The sequence below is a fragment of the Sander lucioperca genome, chromosome 6 (genome assembly GCF_008315115.2).
Source record: "Sander lucioperca isolate FBNREF2018 chromosome 6, SLUC_FBN_1.2, whole genome shotgun sequence".
NCBI lineage: Eukaryota > Metazoa > Chordata > Actinopteri > Perciformes > Percidae > Sander > Sander lucioperca.
This window is the reverse complement of record NC_050178.1, coordinates 25587013-25599621: the sequence shown is the minus strand read 5'-3', so window position 1 is coordinate 25599621 and position 12609 is coordinate 25587013. Positions and strand designations below refer to the sequence as shown.

The 12609-nt window shown below is 43.4% G+C and overlaps 1 protein-coding gene across 1 annotated transcript in view; it reads right to left on the bottom strand.

Moving 5' to 3' along the window:
- Positions 1-12609, bottom strand: part of LOC116052795 (dedicator of cytokinesis protein 3-like) — a 171042-nt gene that overhangs the window by 37576 nt on the left and 120857 nt on the right. Inside the window, exons 22-27 of the mRNA XM_036002229.1 lie at positions 12519-12600; positions 8056-8226; positions 6941-7126; positions 3728-3920; positions 3267-3394; positions 1407-1553 (exon numbers count right to left, since the gene is read on the bottom strand). Of these exons, the coding sequence (XP_035858122.1) occupies positions 1407-1553; positions 3267-3394; positions 3728-3920; positions 6941-7126; positions 8056-8226; positions 12519-12600 (907 nt within the window). The remainder of the gene's footprint in view (positions 1-1406; positions 1554-3266; positions 3395-3727; positions 3921-6940; positions 7127-8055; positions 8227-12518; positions 12601-12609) is intronic.

Below are 12609 nucleotides of genomic sequence, written 5' to 3'. Positions count from 1 at the left end.
CTGGTAGATTAATCTCTTAGCTACCAGCGGAGCTAACTGGTAGATTAAACTCTTAGTTACCAGAGGAGCTAACTGGTAGATTAATCTCTTAGCTACCAGCAGAGCTAACTGGTAGATTAAACTCTTAGTTACCAGAGGAGCTAACTGGTAGATTAATCTCTTAGCTACCAGAGGAGCTAACTGGTAGATTAATCTCTTAGCTACCAGCGGAGCTAACTGGTAGATTAAACTCTTAGTTACCAGAGGAGCTAACTGGTAGATTAATCTCTTAGCTACCAGCAGAGCTAACTGGTAGATTAAACTCTTAGTTACCAGAGGAGCTAACTGGTAGATTAATCTCTTAGCTACCAGAGGAGCTAACTGGTAGATTAATCTCTTAGCTACCAGCAGAGCTAACTGGTAGATTAAACTCTTAGCTACCAGAGGAGCTAACTGGTAGATTAATCTCTTAGCTACCAGCAGAGCTAACTGGTAGATTAAACTCTTAGCTACCAGAGGAGTTAACTGGTAGATTAAACTCTTAGCTACCAGAGGAGTTAACTGGTAGATTAAACTCTTAGCTACCAGAGGAGTTAACTGGTAGATTAAACTCTTAGCTACCAGAGGAGTTAACTGGTAGGTTAAACTCTTGCCGTATCCGGTCGGCAAAACAGCAAAAACTTCCTTCTTGCGAAGGAACGATTGGAGTGCCGTCTTCTGTTCCTCTTTTAGATAAAAAGCCAAGTCTAACTCGTTCATCGTAGCAGCCAAAGTCGTTTCAAACAACTGGTGTTCATCCGTAGCCATCTTGCAATGTTTACTAATGACTTGTTGCAGCGCTGTCGTCATCTGTTTAGCTCGCCTCTGGCCCGCCTATATCAGATACACCGATGTGATTGGTGCAGCTCGGCTAGTTAATGAGCAGCATTACTGAATGCCAGAGTGACTCGCTGAGCAAATTCAAACTGTGCTCTCGCGAGAACTCGGGATTTCCAGGGTAGTGTTTTGATTCATCGATTCATTGTCAACTATTCAATTTATCAGCAACTGTTTTGATAATCGAGAATTTGAGAATTGGTTTGAGTCATTTTTTTATGAAAAAAAGGGTAAAAAATCTCTGATGTCAGCTTGTTAAATGTGAATCTGTTCTAGTTTCTTCTCTCCTCTGTGACAGTAAACTGAATATCTTTGAGTTGTGGACAAAACAAGACATTTGAGGACGTCATCTTGGGACTCCACATTTTTCACCGTTTTCTGACTTTTTATAGACCAAACAAGTTAGTTACAGCCCTAGATGACGTCATAATATAAAGAGACATTAGTCATTAAACTATTGCCCAGCCCTTATGTTGGACGGATAGAGAGGTGGATGGATACAGGATAGAGGAGGGCAGTGGGAGGTTGTAGTAGTATTGTTAGTTACTAACAGTGATCTCCGCGGTGCACTGTGGACAGCGTTGACCCCTTACCGCCTCCTGCGATTGGCTCTTGCTCATGATGGACAGCAGGGTCTGCAGGAGGACGTCCAGCAGAGACTCCACCATCATCTCCACCTCCTCCTGCACCGACGTGTCCTGGAGGGAGAGTGGAGAGTGGAGAGGGAGAGTTAAAGGAAACGATATGGGGAGGAAATGTGAGACAGTGGAAAGCAGAGAGGGAGAGGGAGAGAAGAAAAACAGAAGTAAAAAAGGGAACTGCAGTGAAACCTTTTTTCACCATTTCAGTGTGTCACACTTGTGAGTATTCACAGATCTCAGATAAACAAATGTCCTACTTTTAAATGTCATGCAAATGCTATTTGATGCTACCAAGTTTCTAGATTATGACACAACTGTATTTAACCTTTTTGATATGATAGAAGAAATGAAAGGTTTTCCAAGGACACTGTCGGTCGTTTGCAGTGGTGTAGTCTAATGTATTGCAGTGGGTATACCAGGGTTATTTTGAGCGTCAAAGACTAATATCCTGCATTCTGATACACTTTTATGCACCAATTTAAGGTGGGAATACCTTTATGTATCCTATGAGAAGGAAAACACAGATGACATTCAAAGTACATCTAAAATAGAATGGAATATAAAGCAGTAAGCGGGCCTGAGCCTGGATCACAAAAGTTGACCCCAAAGCAACGAGGACAAAATAAAATAGGCTACTTATATTTGAAATGTGCGGTGAATGGAGGATACTGGCGTTAGTGTAGGTGGAGCATTGATGCCTGGTCGCTACGCACACACTACACACTGCGCTCAGCTCAGTGAGGAGCGGGTCGATGAAAGATGAGAAAGGTCTCTCTGCATGTTCTGTGGCGTTAGTTTAGTTTGCTGTCACATTACTCAAATACCCGTATTTGTGAATACAAATATCTGAAGTGAAAGTTCTGTCACAAATATATGTACTTCATCAAAACAGGATGATTGTGCCATGACTTCATGCTCTGCAAAGCAAGAAGAACCCATCTGACCAAGGATTGTGAGGCTGTGTTCACACACACACACACACACACACACACACACACACACACACACACACACACACACACACACACACAGCAACAGTTTTCCGTTGGTCCAGCAAAAACGCAGGTCTTTCCATTCATTTTGAATGGGGGTAGTGAGTAAAGTTAAGACGGATTCCAATTTTAATTTTGGGCATTTTTAGGCCTTTATTGACAGGACAGCTGTAGACATGAAAGGAGAGAGAGAGAGGGGGGAATGACACGCAGCAAAGGGCTGCAGGTCGGAGTCGAACCCGGCATTTTAAAGCGGTGTGAGAGTCCCGTACAGGAAACAGGAAACATCACTGCCTCTATCGCTGCCACAAGAGAGCTTTAAAACACCGAAACACAAACTCTGAACTGCCCGGGAGTTTGTGGAACAGCTTTCATCAGTCCCTCCGTCTCTTTTCTTTCTCTCTTTCGTCTGGAAATGAAGCTGCCTTCAAGTGTGGTTGGAAACGTCGGGATATGTACAAGATCTGACGGAAAACAGTAACTGTGAAATATAAAGTCTACTTGTGCTACATTGAACGCAACAGGACATTACACAAATGAGCCATATTTAGCTATCATTGCTCTGAACCCGCCCTACTAATGCCAATATCAGGATTAACAACATTATGGGGTTGAAGCACAGTGCAGCCTCTAGGGGACACTTTCTATTGGTAATTATGGGTTTATTTATTTCTAGGATTAATTTACTCATAAAGGAAGAATACTGAGAAATCCTACATCAGACCTCCCAAACAAGCAACAGTTTGTGTGTGTGTGTGTGTGTGTGTGTGTGTGTTACCATTGAGCTGCTCTTGATGATAGAGAAAATAGAGCTCAGTATTCCAGAGCAGATGAGCAGCTCTTTCTGCTGCCTCAGATGGAGGTGGATGTGATGCAGAACCACAGGAAGCAGGATCCTTCGCGACTCTGTGGACACACACACACACACACACACACACACACACACACACACACACACACGTATGATGAGTTAATAGTGTTATACATTCTACATTTGTTTTTTGGTCTGTAATGTTGCGTGGCTCCGGTGTAGAGAGCCACATGTTTACTTTTAGATGATGACAACTCTTCTCAAAACACAATAACTCAAAAACCATCTCACGTTCACACGTTTCGACAATTTGTACACACTTACTGTACTAAGTACTAACCGTCACACACTGTAGACTTGATTATATCTTAATGACTACTTATTTAAGTGAACGATTGATCTGTTTGCGTTCCAACTGCAACCTGTACCTGGGAAAGAGAAGAGCCGGCTGTCCACCGTCCGGGCTATGGACTGCAGCTTGACCACATCCATGGACTGTCCTATGTGCACCGTGGACGGCATGCTGCCCAGAGTGCCGCGCACGAACTCCGCCACTTCCTGCACCGTGAACATCTGCAGCAGCTCGTCGAAGATCGCTGGGAAGGAGTTCAACAGGGCGGCCTGAGGAAGACGAGGGAGGGAAGAGAATGAGATGACGTCTTTACAGAGCGAGGGCACACAGGGACGCTGGGGGGAGAGAAAGATACAGAGAGAGAGAGAGAGAGAGAGAGAGAGAGAGAGAGGGTTGCAAAGATAATAATGTTGGCTTCTGTGTTTGTAGGGAATAGAAATGTGACCATGACTTCACTCTGTAATACAGCAGAGCAGAAGGGAGTTAAAGTGCACACAGTGAAAGGCTGAATTTCAAAATGACCAAAGCTTTTTAATTACACATCAGTGTGTAGTCATGGTAATGTAGGTGGTGACCACAGACCAAGAAAACATTGTAGGTAACTGTTGAGAAATTACTTGAAGGATCTATTGGGCCCTATCTTGCACCCGGTGCAGCGGAAAGGCCCGACGCAAGTGTCTTGGCTAGTTTAAGACCGACGCAGTTGTCAATTTCCCGCCCAGCGCCCACGTCGTTTAAATAGCAAATGCACCTGCGCCCATCTGTGGGCCCATGGGCGTGCTGGTCTTACAGGGAGGTGTGTTCAGGTGCATTCTGGGCGTGCTGGTCTTACAGGGAGGTGTGTTCAGGTGCATTCTGGGCGTATTGCTATCTTGAGGCAGCGGGAAGTGATCGCGCCATTGACCAACAAAAACCTGGTCTAAAGTCAATAACGCAGCATTTCATTGTTATTTTAACAGCAAATTAGTAAAATGCGCCCAGGCTCGTGTACAGCGCGCACACACTATGCTTGTTAAACACACAGGGACGCACAACAGCACACAAACACTATTTTAACACAATATTACAGTGCAAATCCTCCATCATAATAGCAATGCTCCAAGGTCCAAACGCGCCTGGTTTTTAAAGGGAATGGGAGATGATCTCTGATTGGTTTATTGCATGTTACGCCCAAACACACCTCTGATTAATGAAGACATTAAGTACAACCCTTTAGAACCATGCGCCCGGCGCACAGAGCCTTTTTCCCGCCGTCAAACTAGCAAAAGGGGATTTGGACACGCCCTAAAAACACCTGCGCCAGGCGCTTCACGCCGTGCGCTTAGATCGTTAAAATAGGGCCCATTGTATCATACAGTTTTCAGGCCAAGCACCAATTATCAAGAGTTACTGTATGTTCTGACACTTAAGTAGAGCTGCAAAGATGAATCGATTAGTTGTCAACTATTAAATTAATCGCCAACTATTTTGATAATCGATGAATCAGTTTGTGTCTAGTGTCTTCTCTCCTCTGGGACAGTAAACTGAATATCTTTGAGTTGTGGACAAAACAAGACATTTGAGGACGTCATCTTGGGACTTTTTGGGAAACACCGATCGACATTTTTCACCATGTTGTGACATTTTAGAGACCAAACTTACTGCATTTTGGAATACAGCCATTCACCGGTTGAGACATTTGAAAGACAGGAGGAGAGTGAACAACGTGAATTCATTCATTAACAAATGAGAAAGCACTGCAAGATTAGAAGAAAGACTGTTAAAAGAAGGAAAAGGTTAAGACAAAGCCATTGGCGAGATATTAATCTGAGGCGAGATGAAGACTTTCTGCAGTCACTGGCTGGTTTTAGTGACTTAGCACAATAAGTACGATGCAGCAGATGAGATTTGGGGACTTTTGGGTGCTGGGACAAAATGGTTTCAGTTTTTTAAATTCATAGTTGTACAGTATGATTCTGGAAGAAGAATGGCGGTCATGATCGGAGACAATTGTGGTGGTTTGAAAGGTAATAGACACTCAGGTCCAGATTCATCCAAAGTGTCTTTCAAGGACAATGTGATTTTGTTTTTGCATCTTAGTTGCTTAGGCTAATTGCACAGTTTTAATCCTCACTAAGGAATTGAAGCGGATTGAGTTTCAGCACAAACACGTGGACTACACGAACAAATATCACCTTTTTGTTAATCATTTCCAAGTGCAAATAGGACTAATCTACCAAGCCTGGCCTGTCTGTGGCCTTAATAAATCAAACCTGATTCTTGGAAGATCTGGTGATAATACTCGCTTCTTCAATTAGTATTTTATTTTACGTGATCAAACAATCTGTTGATTATTTTCTTGATAAATTGATTAATCACTTTGATTATAAAATAATTTCTGGATTTGCATAACCTCACCTTTAGTCTCACATTGCCAGTCTGACTTTCACCCAGAAAATGCATGTTCGTTCCCCGGGAATATTTAAATCCAATCTTTTTTTCCTAAACTTAACTAGTCGTTTTGGTGTATAAACTTAACTGTCATCGCCGTATAACACTCACTTTTTCTCGGCTGAACTCAACTACCAACGGCCCCTGAAAGGACCAACATCCCGGTGCTCTGTACCTGGCTCCCAATCATCCTTTCGTCGGTTAAACTCAACTAGAAACTGCCGCTGATACGACGACAGCTCACGGAGCTCTGCAGCGTGTCACGTGACCGGCCGGCGGTGTCCTAATTTCATAGGATATCATACGAACCCGTTCATGAGAATGCGTTGCACACCGTGACGAACTTCCGGCAAATTTGAGATTTGCTCTGCAAGTCCGTCTGGCCTAGAGCCCATGCAAGCCCATTTCCAATTTTTCCAAATCGAGGCACCAATCACAACCGTTGAGGCGGGCTTTACACGATGACGATAGCGCAGCGACGGCGAGCAGCTTTTCGTTTACATTCAACATGACGGCCACCGAAGCGCAGCAACCCGTTGATGCCGCTGTCGCTGCTACGTCACCTGGAACATTGGTCTGATTGGTTGAAGGACTATCCAATTGCGCCATTTGAGCAGCGTCCGTTGGTGACGCCCCTTTGGAAACGGGCTGTGAATGAACCTTCCCCAGACCCACTCTCAGTTACAGCTGAGAAGGGTCTGGTGTCAACAAGGCTATGTGTAAAGCAGTCAAGGGGTGAATGTGCGGGATCACAGGAGTGTGTGTGATGTGTGATGTTAGGCTCACAAACGGCTGGACAGGTGAATTAGGATTCTGGGCTTCACACAGGGTCGTGGTTTTCATCCAGACGTCTACTTACTGACAGTGGAGACGGCCGCAGAGCGTTGGAGCTCCCGGCCTGAGTGCAGTTGGCTTGCCCGCTGCCAGGAAGCTGTCCTGGGGCAGGGGGCGGGGCTTGGCCCGGGGCGGGGGCTACAGCTAAGGTAGCGTTAGGCCCAACGCCGGGGCCTGGGGCTTGATTTGGGCCTGAACAAGGCTGGGAGCCCTGTAACGTGTGGGTGTCGAGGAAAGAGGCCCAGGAGGAACAATAGGGACCCAAAGGGTGGAGCAAAGAATTGTGGGAGATTGAAAGAGAAGGTGAGGGAAGGAAGCGAGGAAAGGTCCGAGGTACAAGTAGAAAGAGGTAAATAAAGGAGATAAGAGTCAGATTAAAGCAGCTAAAAGGAACTGGAACATACTATCTAAACTATAAGCAAATGTAATTAAATGGTTGGATTAGTCTCATCGACATTTTAACGTGTGATGCTTCTTTAACGATTGAAGAAAAGATCTGAAAACAAAACATTTTGAAGAATCTGTTGAGTCTGTGTGTGTCAGAGATGTTCACAAGTCATTTTTTGGAAGTCCAAGTCGAGTCTCAAGTCTTTGAGTGGGCAAGTTCAAGTCGAGTCTCAAGTCTTTGAGTGGGCAAGTTCAAGTCAAGTCTCAAGTCTCCAACTTAGGACATCGTATAGTCTGTTTATGAAGTTATTGAAAGCAAAACTAATCTAAAAACTAAAACAAAAGGCACAACTCCGGGAGGACTTGGTGTCGCCATCGTCAATGCATTTTTTGAAATGTGAGTGCGCACACATAGGCATGGCGCATGAGGTGCGTTGCACATTATGGCAAAGGGCAGGGGACATGCAGCTCGTCATACATTTCCCCAACGTATATGCGCCAACAAAAGAAAATAGAAATACATGAATGAATTTAGATTTAAAAAGCAATAATTGCATGAAAACAGGTTGTTGACGAGTCTCGAAGCTCGAGTCAAGTCTGAAGTCTTTTGGGTCGAGTCGCAAGTCAAGTCTGAAGTCAGCTGTTTGTGCGACTTGAGTCCGAGTCTCAGACTCGAGTCGCCATCTCTGGTGTGTGTGTGTGTGTGTGTGTGTGTGTGTGTGTGTGTGTGTGTCAGTGTGTGTGTTCCCTCACCTGTGTGAAGATGAGCGTCTCCGAGTTGCGGCTGTCCAGGCTGAGGACGAAGCGGATGGACTGAAAGAGTTCCTGGATGCTGGTGCGAAACTGCTCCTCCTCCATACCACAAGTGGCCCGGGAGTAAAGGATCCGAGACTGGATGATGAACTTAAACAGATACTCCAAGGCCTGAGGGTAGACGTTGGTATTTGTGTGTGTGTGTGTGTGTGTGTGTGTGTGTGTGTGTGTGTGAGAGAGATAGAATCAGAGAGAGACATGGAGAGGAAAAAATATTAAATATCATTTTAATCCCTAACTTGAGTATTTATTAACCTATATAATAAAATAGTACTGAGGCAAGTGAGAAAAAAACAATTCCGGTGATCCATTTTCTAAGTCTGATCTAGATAGTTTTCTTTCCTATGTTTATTACTTAAATAGAATACAGGTGGAAAAAAAGTTTTGCTACGATAATCTTTATAACTTCCTTAAAAAATGTAATCCGTGAAACAGGTGAAATGGTTTGTTCTGAAATGGACTAAAAGCATTAAAAAAAATAATTCCAGGTGAGTTCTAAGTCCTTTATGCATTCTAAATACAAGGTACATATATTGTGTATTAGCAAGTTATGTAACATTACTGTCATGTCTTTCCTTTGGCTGAAGAATGTCATTGAATCTCTACTAGAACATGCAAGTGGTGCACTTCACCCTCTTGTGGCTGAAATGAGTACTACAACAACAACAACGACACAAACAAATGATCCTGACAAAACCTTTTTTTAAACCTCTTTTTACAGATGACATAAAAAGTAACTTAGAAAAATAATCCTGGAAAAACATTTTCTCCCCCCCTACTTCACAGATTAAAATGTCCACCTGTTCTTCAGTCAAAAACACAGGAGAGAAAGCCATTCAGATCAGACAGAGATTTAAAGTGTGTAATGTTCAGGTATGGTGAAGGGTATGTGATGATGTGGGGCTATTTTAATTCCAAAGGCCAAGTGAACTTTATCAGGATGCATAGTATCCTGGATCCATGAAATAACTGGCCTTTAAAAATAAAAATCTGCCTCTATGGGAATTTAACATAGGGGTATGTATAATTATGGCTCCTATATTTTAAGGAAGAACATTTATTTATTTACAATACATTATTAATTCACAAAAATATTGGTGACCTTAAAAGGTCGGATTTTTCCTCATTTTTTTAATTAAGGCATTAAGATCAATTTCCAAAAGATGATTTTTTTATTCCTCTTTTTAGTCAACTTTAGCATGGGTATGGATACTTATGAGCAGCACTGTAGATACATTTCATATTTGTACAGCGTGTCACAGGATGAATCACAACAATAAACAAATAATAAAAACTGAGCAGTAAACATCCTTTACTTCCTTAAATGATGAATGAGTGCACAGTTTGGGCAAGAAGGAGGACCGACAGACAGAAGCTAAAAGTCAGCCGACGGGGATGCGAACACAGTTGTTAAATATAAATAAGAACCCACAGCTGCCGCATGTGTCACACTGTCCTCAATAATTCACACCGGGCGTCCACTTTTACACGACAGTGTGACCCATTTGAGACGGATGTTTGAGTGTGATGAATATTTGAATGTCTGCTAAACGTGGTGCATTCAAGAAATCTGCTTCATGCATCTGTTCTGAAGTTCTGCTCGACAACACCGATGCAGCGGTGAATATGGCTGTTTGTGGGCGCCCGGATAGCTCAGTTGGTAGAGCGGGCGCCCACGTGTGGAGGTTTGCTCCTCGACTCCGACCTGCGGCCCTTTGCTGCACGTCATTCCCCCCTCTCTCTCCCCTTTCGGGTCTTCGGCTGTCCTGTCAGAAATGGAGGCCGAAGGTGCCAAAAAGATAATCTTTAAAAAAAAAAAATATGGCTGTTTGTTGTGGACCAAGCGAAGACAATCAGTGGGAAGAATCGCAAAGGTGTTGAAATATTGATAAAGCCCTTTGGTTGATTTTTACATGAAATAATTGTGCAGATAAGTCAGTGAAGGGGTTATCTGCAGCAGGGTAACCATTGGAATATGTTTGTGTTTATTGTGATATTTTGTCCTCTATTTATCTATTAATGCAGTGTTTCTCAACTGGGGGTACGTGTACCCCTAGGAGTACTTTGGAGGACTGCAGGGGGTACGTGAGATATTTAACAAAATGTTTAATAGTTACAAGGCTGTTGTCCAGAACATTGATCCTCTTTATGTAGACTTTTGTTTTTCCTACCAAAAATGTGACATTTGTGTCGCCTTCTTTGGACCTATTCTTGCCTTCCTTCCTTCTACTGTCCTTCTACTTTTTACAAGTTTCTTCGCTTTTGAAGTTATGTCACTGGTTTTGAAGTTTTTGATACTATTTTGACCTATTCTTGCTTAGTTTTTGTCTCCTTTTCTCATCAGCATTCAAAGTTACAAGGCTGTTGTTTAGTAAATCTATCGCTGACAGCGCTGTATTGTTCCTCTTTATAGAGACTTTTTTCTACCAAAAATGATTAGCGCTGGTCAGGGGGTACTTGGCTTAAAGAAACAATTCAAAAGGGGTACATTATTGAAAAAAGTTTGAGAACCACTGTATTAATGGATAAGGTACCAGCAGGTTTTAGAAATATGTCTGTCTATGAGGTGCTTTACATCATTTTTAAGAAATTGACATCCATCTCCTATAGATTGCTCTGGTATGATATGTGTTATTATGGTTACTATAGAGAGTGTTTTATTTAAGTTACGGCTCTATGTATTGTAATGGATATGTGAATGAATGTCATGTATTTATGCCTGATTTCCTATGGAAGTTGTGGATTGGTGCACAAAAGCAGTCCCCTCCTACAAAAGATGGCTTCTCAGGATCATGTAACACCGTTTGCCTGAAGATGGTCTAGTACTGAAACGCTGCCTACTACTGAACTTTATATTTGTTGCAAGTTAAACAGTGTGCGGGAGTTTCTTTGCAACCACTGGAATACAAATTAAAATCTTCATGTTTGTGAAAGCCAAAGGGAAGAAAGAAAACACACCGGCAGAGCAGAGAGTGAAGGTTAGATGGTTGATGTTTGAATGGTATACTGTAGATGCTTCTAGCCAGAACAACTGTCTCCTTCATTTAAACTGAAACTAACTGGAAGCTCAGACTGATCTCATGAAAGGGCGTATGTATGACACGCCAATTCGTATGCCATTATTGCCGTGTTATCAAGACACATACTCGCCTTTTAGCGTGTTTATCAACGCCGTTTGGCCTCCATTGACTTACATTACCTTGCGATTGCGTGTGAATTTACGCCGTAGCGAGTAGTATTTCACCCAGGAGACCGGGGATCGTGTCCCGCGTGTCACGTTTCCTTCGTGTCCCGCGTGTCACGTTTGCTAAAGCCAACACCATTCTTCTTTTTCCTAAACCCAACCCGCGTGTCACGTTTCCTAAACTCAACCGTCGCTTTCTTCTCGCGATAACATGCGGATGGCTCAAAATGCGTACAGATAACACGCCACTTGGCTTAGGAAGTGGGCGAGTATGTTTACGCGAAGTCATGCTGTCATGTTGGGAAGCTCCACATTTGCACAAAGTGAACATATTTACCAGAAGTGCATAAAAAGTATGGCTATAATGTAGTCTCGCTTTGCCAGACCATCCACACGCTGCAGAGCAGAGGAGGGTCTGACTAGTCCACACAGCAATCCGGGATGGGAGAAAAAAACGTGCTCTGGTTTATTGGCATTTCTTTAAACCAATCACAATCGTCATGGGCGGAGCTAAACGCCGGATGGAGCCGCTGCAAAATAGTCGAGCGAGAGAAAACTCCGATTGGACAGATAGTCTAGCTAGCTGTCTGGATTTACCCTGCAGAGATCTGAGGAGCAGTTAACCATAGTCCTCAGAAATCCACCGGAGGTTAGAACGCCAACACAAAGAAAGAGGAAGGGGACGGAAATGGGTGAAAAGACATGCATCCGGCCGAATTTCCTGCGGCACCGGAGCAATCCTGGAAGTGGAACGTCAAAATTAAAAAGGAAACTGCAAAGTGTTTTATATAGGAAGAACAAAGGACAGATTGGCTGAACATAAATATGTATATAGGCAACATGAACTATCCTATGGCGAGGCCCTACAGGAACACCATAATAGTGAGCCATAATAACATAGATTGACCATATACCACTGTCACTAAGGAAAGGGGACAGGCAAAAACCAACTAAACCAGAGAGAAAGGTTCTGGATTGACAAACTAGGCTACTAGATCCCCAGGCCTGAACGAAGAACTTGATTTTAGTGTCTTCCTGTAAACTTTATGGATTTGCTGTCAATGGAACGCATCAGCCCTCCATGAATTTAGCCGTGGAGATGAAGGACCCTGGATCTTTATTAGACTATACTTGAAAAACTGAACGTATAAATGAATTTACGACTATGGTCCCCCCCCCCTCCCCCCCATGACTCACAGCTTCAGTCCGTGGCTCTTACCCTCATTGCTTCCTGTATGTGGTCCTGTCTCACCACCTCTGCGGAGCGGTCCATGTACCACTTCAGACAGCGGATCAGCTCCCTGAAACAC